This window comes from Carassius gibelio, chromosome A23 (assembly GCF_023724105.1).
Source record: "Carassius gibelio isolate Cgi1373 ecotype wild population from Czech Republic chromosome A23, carGib1.2-hapl.c, whole genome shotgun sequence".
NCBI classification, from domain to species: Eukaryota; Metazoa; Chordata; class Actinopteri; order Cypriniformes; family Cyprinidae; genus Carassius; species Carassius gibelio.
In genome coordinates this window covers 18,251,211-18,259,814 of record NC_068393.1, presented here as the reverse complement: position 1 = coordinate 18,259,814, position 8,604 = coordinate 18,251,211, and the positions used below count along the sequence as shown (strand labels likewise).

Genomic DNA, 8,604 nt, shown 5'->3' with positions numbered 1-8,604 from the left:
TGCTTTTATTTGATATGTTGTAAAGTTACTAAGCACATTAATAGAAACCTTTTCTCGTTTTCAGTGTATGCTTGTATTTGTTTTAAGGACCGCGCAAACGTTTCCCATGCAGCCGAGCTTGTGTTGTCAAGCCTGGATTGGTTTGCCGTCACTTATCCCCCTCACGCGGACCTTTAAACCCAACCAATTACAAAGCGCTCTCATTTGCGTACAGAGATCAGGTAACCAATGAGGGCGACATGCTGAAGAGCTTTCCTAAATTCTAACCAATGTCTGAGTACGTTATATTAACATATTTGCCGCACAGACCAATTGCTTTGAAGAATGGCGGTTAAGTGTGGACCAAACTGACCAATGGACAAAGACGGGGGTGGAGTCTGAGGTCTGCATAATATTAACATGTTATTACCAGAGGTGTTTTAGATATTGATCCTGGATTCGTTGGTAGTTTTACTCACAGGTTTATACCTGCTTTTCTAATTCAATAAAACAAGTAACGGGAAATTTTGCAAAAATGCCCAAGAGGAAGGTAAGTGAGTTTATACTTTATTATTCTCACATATCCTTGATTTCCCCCCCTTTTTTAAGAAATAGCAGCTCGCGTTTCAACGACGAGAACGTAAGCAACGTCGAGCAGGTAAAACGAGGATCAAGTTTTTAAAAGCGTTCTATCGTTATCCGCGGTTTGAATTTTGGAATCCTGCGGAAGCAATGGAACGTTCGGTCTTCTTTGCATTCGATCTTCGTCACACTTGCTGATTTCCTCCATGATAGTTGGCGCTTTAATAACCCGATGCCTCTTTCGCAGTGAAGCGGCCACATTGTGCGCACTTGTGCTGAATGTCACTTTGCGGTGATGCTTCAGTTGTTCTCGGTTAGAATTAAAACCGTGCGCTCTACTCCCTGAATGCGCCCGACCCTCAATTTTAAGATGTTCGTTTTTTATTAGCTCATTTTAGTCCATCGATAGAGGTCCTCATTATTTTTGTATAGCCATGTTTGAACCGATAGGCTATTCCTCCACCCCCATTGCGGAGCGACAGACCCGTATGTAACTAAGCGCTCAGACAGTCACACTCAACTCTTTCTCGCATAGAGAGGCGATTGTAACGGTTAGACAAAACAAAACACAATGTTGAACTGTGGACTTCATAGAGAAAAAAAGACTAGCAAATAATAATACTAATATAACAGTACATTTCATTGAAAAAAAATAGTCAAATGATGCTTTATTGATGATGATTCACCGCCCACCGAGCTTCACCATCCAACATCAGCGCCGCGGGGGCGTCGAATAATGCCTAACATTGTGGGGAGCTGAGGCCTTTTTTTCTTCTCTGTAACGTTAATTAAAAATCCGGTGAGATTGCACTGCTCTGTTTTATCAGCCAGATGTTGATAGAGGCACTGAATCGTGGGTTTCTCCAGTGTATCTTCTATTAGTGAGGCTAAACAAATAATGGACGCTTTCCAAGAATATGACCCCCCCCCCCATAAAAAAGAAAAAGAAAAACTTGTACAAATTTTAATAATAAAAAATTGAATGTGTTTCTTTTTCAGCAGTTTTTAAAATGAGCTGCTTAGTATTCATAAAAAGTTCAACCATTGATAGTCAAATTATATGAGGGGTTCTGTTTTCTATTCAGCTTACAGTATTGTTTTGAAATGTAGTCCCCCACCACCATTTATAAACATTCAATAAAATATAATAAGTCAAAATGTATTGAAATAAAATAACAGGCATAAATTAATCAGTTCCCTAGCTAGTTTGGAACAAAAAATTGCATACTTATATGATATGATAAACTTCCATATTTCCCATAAATGAATCTTTTTTATTATTAATAATTTCTAAAGATATTAGTTAAATTGTTTTTCTGCCATGGTGTAAATATTAGTGTTTTTGTATGGTTGTGTGTAGCAGTATTGCGGCTAAAATGTGGAACACAAATAAGTATGTTTTGGTCATTAAAATAAGCTCATCAATTATTTCACCACAATGACCTGACTATCAACAGATTGTCAAAACAACATTGTTCTATCACTTTAATGGTTGGATATAATTGGGAAGTTATAGACATTTGAGGTAAAGTTACTTTATTAAATAATGGCTCATGACGTATCTATACTTCTCACAGCAAGAAAACATGAGATTTGTGTATCTAATTCTCTCTTGTTTACATTCCCTGAGTATATTATGAAAAGTAATAAATACGGATTTAAATTGGCAACCAGTTTATTTAAAAGTGTAGATGTTGCATATTAAATTAAACAAGCTACTGAACATTGTCTATGAACTGAGATGAATTATTGTTATCTTTGCAAGTGTGACTTAATCAGTTGAAAAGAACCTGTTAGCATCTAAAGGGTGATATTAGTACTTTGTCTCAGGAGTCTTTTCAGACTCTTATTTAATCTGTACCTGTCACATGAAAATAAAACAAAAAATTATTTGTGTGAAGAAATGTCTGTATGTACAAATTATGTATGTTGGTTTCGCCTGTACAGTCACCTGAAGGAGCGGAGGCCAAAGACGCCACCAAAGTTACAAAGAAGGAGGTAAACTACTATTCACAATCATTTCTTTTTCAAATGTAGAACTGATTACAGTGCAGTTAAACCCTTGTAAATATAATTGTATGTACATTTTTGTTTGATTGGCATTCCTGATAGCATTAAAATAAGTAAAAAATGATCAACTTTCTGCACGCTTTCAATGTTTCTTCTCTTAGCCCACTCGGAGGTCAGAGCGTCTTTCCTCAGTAAGTGTCCTTTTCTTTCTTTCCATATGACCAGATGTCAATTGCATATTCCCTAGAAGGGTTAAAAAGTGGTGGAAACCAGTTCTAAAAATGGGTTTGTCATAAATGTGACAAATGTAGGTATCCTAAACTAGAAACACATTGATAGTGTCTATGTATTATTCAGTTATACAATTTAGATGCATTCGTTTTAAATTAAACTTGTAAATAACTATTTTATTAATGTGTCATACATTAATTTACCACTGGCCTTTGCATTATCTGTATTGACATCCATACACTGTTTTAATCTTCATTCTTTCTGTTGTCTTCTTTCAACCCATAGAAACCAGGTCCTCCTAAACCGGAACCAAAAGCCAAAAAAACAGCTGCCAAGGTAACAACTCTCTTTTCTTTTTCTTATATATAGCATGTTTTTGCATGTGCTTTGCATTGTAGGTAAGTTGTTTCTTGAATATATGAAAGCATGTTGCACGTGATGGCGTTTGTGTATTGTATGGACCGTATTAACTTTTTAGTAGCCAGTTTAGTAGCTTTTTTGCAGTTAGAGAGAGCTAGCACAATATTTTGGAGCAATTATTACAGAATGATTCAACACGTTGTCCCATTTGTGTTATCTGCACAGAAGCCATCCAATGACAAAGCGATAAAGGAGAAGAAGGGTGGAGCCAAAGGAAAGAAAGAAGAGAAAGAATCTGCGCCTACTGCAAATGGAGAGACCAAGCCAGAGGAGGTGTGTTAATGCTTTTTGGTTGCTAAAACAATTGTGTTGCATTTGTAGTAAGACCATATGAATGTTTGGCCATTCGAGAATATAGAGGGAATGTTTATGTGGCCTTAATAGAGAAAAAGGGTGAAATGACTCATGAAGAGCACAAATTAAGTATGACTCTAATGGTATTTTAATTCTAAAAGTTTTTGTATATGCATTACATTACCATTCAGAAGGTTGGGGATGGCAACATGTTTTGATGTTTTTGAAAGTGCTTACCAAGGCTGCATTAATTTGATCAAAAATACGGTAAAAACATTAATATTGTGATATGTTACAATTTAAAATAAATGTTTTAATTTTAATATATATAAAAAAAAAAAAAATTATATATATATATATATATATATATATATATATATATATATATATATATATATATATATATTGCTGCGATGGTAAAGTAAAATATTCAGCAGCCATTTTTTCAGTCTTCACTGTCACATGATCCTTCAGAAATTATTATAATATGCTGATTTGGTGCTCAAGAAAAATGTCTTATCATCAGTATTGAAATGTTTCTTTGTTAACCGTGATACTTTTTTCCAGAATTGTTTTTTTAATCGCATTTATTTGAAATAGAAATCTTTTGTAACTTTTTAAAAGTCATTTAATGTTATATTTGATCAATTTAATGCATTCTTACCAATTAAAAGTGTTAATTTCTTTCAAAAAATAGAAGATAAATCTTATTGACCCCAAATTTTGAACAGAAGTCCATGTCTACTTGAGTTCAGCATTGGTTATTTAGTATTGCAGATCAAGTTGCTAAACTGAAAATGTACTTTTTACATTAATTGTTTCCCTTTTCTCAAAATGGTTATTTAAATCGTCCTCCAGGATTATTTTCATAGAACATTTGTTGTGTGAACAAGAATTAAAGCGCAGACTTGTGAGGTGGGAAAGAATGACATTTGCATGTAGTGGTAAAGTGTATTCTGGAAGGTTTGTACTAAAATGACTGGGTGGGAATTGGTGGTATTCATGTAAAGTTCAGATGGGCTGATAGTGTTTGATTTTGAGGGTATAATATTGCTTAAAAAGAATGCAACTTAAAGGATAATATTCCTTGTTCTTTTGTATTAAATGTATTGTTGCGTCAAATTAACTACTGTAAACCAGCATGTAATCATGAATCTTTGACCTTTAGATAATGGTAGATTGTGTTGAATAGTCACAATCAGGGTAATTCCACGGTAATATCATTTGTCTTTTTTTCTCCATGCTTTTCTCATTTTTGTGTGACATATTGAATAAGGAAACATTACAAATCGAGATTGTTCAGCACTCTGTAACATGAATTGCATTATACTGACTAGTATCTAATCATCTTTTCATGTATCCTATGCATGCTTCTCAAACACCTGCATGTGCCTAAACCCTCACTCGCACACATGCACAGATCTGTGTTTCACGCTCATCTGTCAGTGTGTCATCATGGAGAACTTCCGCCCCCTCCTTCCTGTCCATCCGAGGGCAGAGTGAGAGTGTTAGAGTAAAGGGTACGAGAGTTTGAAGAGTGCAGTGTGTGCTTGTGTGCTCGTCGTCTTCAGATCTAGATTTATTCATCCATCTCTTTATGTGAGACTATATAAAAACAAAAGTTGTGAATATTGTGAGTGACTGGGAACAAAGTTTACCAGAATGTTCAGTGCATATGACATGATTTTGATATTATGGATCACAGCTAAAAGATTTTTTTAGTGTGCTTCATGAGTGTAGCCAATTGGAAAAATAATCACTGTTTTCAAACAGGTTTCCTGAACATTCACGGATCAAATAAACACATTGGTCAGTTTATCCACAAAGCATGGATAGAAGAAAGTTTAGTTTTTTTAATACACAGTTTACCTCTAAATTAATTCATTACAAATTAAATTAAATTGATTTCCTTTGAGACATAAATGTAAGGATATAAATGCACTCTTGTATCTGTTCCTGACATTTATTCTAAAGGACGTTGTCACGTTTAAAGGAATTTTTCAGCCAAAAATAAAAATGTATCCCTCAGGCCATCCAAGATGTAGATTTGTTTCTTCATCACAACAGATTTAAAGAAATATAGCATTACATTGCCTGCTCAACAGTGGATCTTCAGCAGTGAATGGGTGCAGTCAGAATGAGAGTCCAAACAGCTGATAAAAACATCACAATATTCCACATGACTTGTCTGTCAATTAGCATCTTCCGAAGTGAAAAGCTGCATGTTTGTAAGAAACACATCCATCATCTAGACATTTTAAATGTCAAACCATTAAGAGTTCTCTATCCGCAATATAATACTGTTTTCTCTATTGAAAAAGTTCTCTCGTCTGAATCAGGAGAGAAATATGCAGAGATCAAGCACCATTTACAAGTGATTGAAGCCTTAATGCTACAACCATGCAGCTTTTCACTTCACAAGCAATTATTTGATAGACTGGAGTCATGTGGATTATTGTGATGTTTTTATCAGATGTTTGAATGCTCATTCTGATGGCACCCAGTCACTGCAGAGGTGAGCAAGTGATATAATGCTAAAATTTTCTAAATCTGTCCCAATGAAGAAACAAACTAATCTACATTAAATTAAATCGGACTATAAGTCGCAGCTGAGTGTAAGTCGCATCAGTCCAAAAATACGTCATGATGAGGAAAAAACATATATAAGTCACACTGGACTGTAAGTCGCATTTATTTAGAACCAAGAACCAAGAGAAAACATTACCGTCTACAGCCGCGAGAGGGCGCTCTTATGTTTTCAGTGTAGGCTACAGGAGCACTGAGCAGCATAGAGCGCCCTCTCGTGGCTGTAGACGGTAATGTTTTCTCTTGGTTCATTTGTCTTAGTTCATTTCTCTTGGTTCACGTCAAATTAATTTTGATAAGTCGCACCTGACTGTAAGTCTCAGGACCAGCCAAACTATGAAAAAAAAGCAAATTATAGTCCAGAAAATACGGTAGTACATTTTCAGAACTTTTCATTTTTGGGTGAACTTTTCCTTCGATAAATGATGATTTCCAATATGAGGTAAGTTGAGTTCATCTTTTGTTTGTGGGTTTACTCATACTAACCGAGTGGCATTGGTTCTGTCTGTCTGACTTCACATCCGGTAATCTAAGAGTTTTAGAAAAACTAAAATCCTATCAAAATGTCCTGTGCATTAGAAAATCATAAACTTTTTCTTCGGTTTGTTTTTTTTCTTTTTCTCTGTATAGGAAACCGAGACACCCAAGACTGAGGCGAAAGAGTGATTGAAGTTGTTTTCTGGAATAACAAAGAACATTTTTTATTCCCATTAAGTATTTTGTAAAAATGCAAACTTTTTTTAGACTTACTGTACTAGATTTCCGTAGCTAAAAGTAAACTCACACTCCCCGCTGAAGCACCATACCTATCTCCTGCTCTTTCATCTGACAGAAAAATAGATACATTTTTTCAAGGAGAAGCAACAGTTGTTCTTGAATATTTCACCAGCAGCTCGCCTGCCAAATGCAACCACTTGGAACATGTCACACCCTACATATTAAAAGCAACCGGTTCAACTTTTGACATCAGAGTGCATAGCCTTAGCTTCATATAAGGTGTAAGTCTTTGGTGCATATTTTCTTTGAGTCTTGTTATTTAATTGGTCAAATATCATAAAGTAGAACAAAGAATACAGAAAGAAGGGAGAAAATGGGGATGAGAGATTTAAATAGTAACCCTTTGCTTTTTTATCTCCTTTGTAGCATTTTGAGATTCAAGCGTGTTCTTTTAAAATTGCTGAATTAAACATGACCCTTAACAGTGGCAGATATCCATAGCAATAAACAAGTGGTGCTTTGTGCTAAAAGGTTAGGAAAACTCTACAAGAACTGAATCACAGAAAGATGTACAAGTCCACAGAACTGGTTTGAAATACTCTGTAATATGTTTTCAAATAAAAGATGAATAAACAGTTAATAGTCTCTAGTGTGTGTTTATGCTCACAGAAACAAAAGTTCAAAGACTGCCTTAATGTCGATCTAGTATTTTTAACTAAATTTAGAAAAACTGGTTATCATTTTAGAAAAATACAAATATTATTTCCCTTTCTTTATTTTTATTTTTTGGCCAAAAAGGGGGTGGGGTTTGGTCTAATAAATAAAGTATGTAATAAAATAAAATATAGGAACAAGAATTCTTTCAAACTTTCATGAATGTATATATGTATTATTAACTTTAAAATTAATCCTTTAGTATTATATTCTTAAAGGCCTAGCTCACTCTTAGTTGGCTTTTCTGCATATTACTTTTTTTTTTTTTAGAACATTAAATATAAATCATACGCGTATTCTTTATAATAACATGACTATATAATTACTTTATTACTATAAACATTTGCACTATAACAGCAAATGAGGAAATTCACACACACACACAAAAACATGAATATTTTTCTGCCATGGTTAATATTTTATCAATTTATTGTAAAATTATGTTAGATAAACACATTTGAATGAAAACAGGTATTTAACTTTCCAATGATGCATCACAAATTTAGATGTAAAAGAAAGGTAAAGCCATTCTTCCTCGGATTATCAAAAGTCAAGTTATTTAAAACAGCATATAATTGGTTATTTTAAAAGACTTTTAATTCAAACTGAACAAGGAGAAAGTGAAGGAAAATAATGGCAACATTGTACTACAGAGAGTTCATTTTGTGGAAAACTCTTGAGGGTCCAGGGTGTTGAGGGTCTAAAGCTACAAAGGCCTTTCAGTGTAGTTCTTTATACACAGACACATGTGACCCTAAACACACATGCACACACTCACTAAATACAACTGCTGATGTCAGAAAGTGAAAGCAATGCATCAGCAATGCCATGGAGAGGCAGGAACAGAGAAGAAGAAATGAATGGACTGACAACACTCGTTGGTCTGGACTGCTGTCTTTCTGTGGGCCCAGCCAATAGACCAAAAGCCCCATAAAGTAATAACCGGTGTGTTCATGATCACACACAAACAAAATATTTCTGAAGTGCAGAAATGAAAGTGCTTTTTAAAATGATATGGTTAGAGGATCTGCATTTTATAGTGTTACTGTTGCTTGTTTGTGAAGGATGCCT

The 8,604-nt window shown here is 34.6% G+C and overlaps 1 protein-coding gene across 1 annotated transcript; it reads left to right on the top strand.

The window, feature by feature from the left end:
• The first annotated feature begins 363 nt into the window (after positions 1 to 363).
• On the top strand, positions 364 to 7,459 carry LOC127945033 (high mobility group nucleosome-binding domain-containing protein 3-like). Its single transcript, XM_052541545.1, has 7 exons — positions 364 to 529; positions 2,509 to 2,559; positions 2,733 to 2,762; positions 3,088 to 3,138; positions 3,388 to 3,495; positions 4,937 to 5,036; positions 6,733 to 7,459. Exons 1-7 carry the CDS (start codon positions 515 to 517, stop codon positions 6,753 to 6,755), a joined length of 378 nt encoding a protein of 125 aa, XP_052397505.1. The 5' UTR covers positions 364 to 514; the 3' UTR covers positions 6,756 to 7,459.
• The last annotated feature ends 1,145 nt before the right edge of the window (positions 7,460 to 8,604 follow it).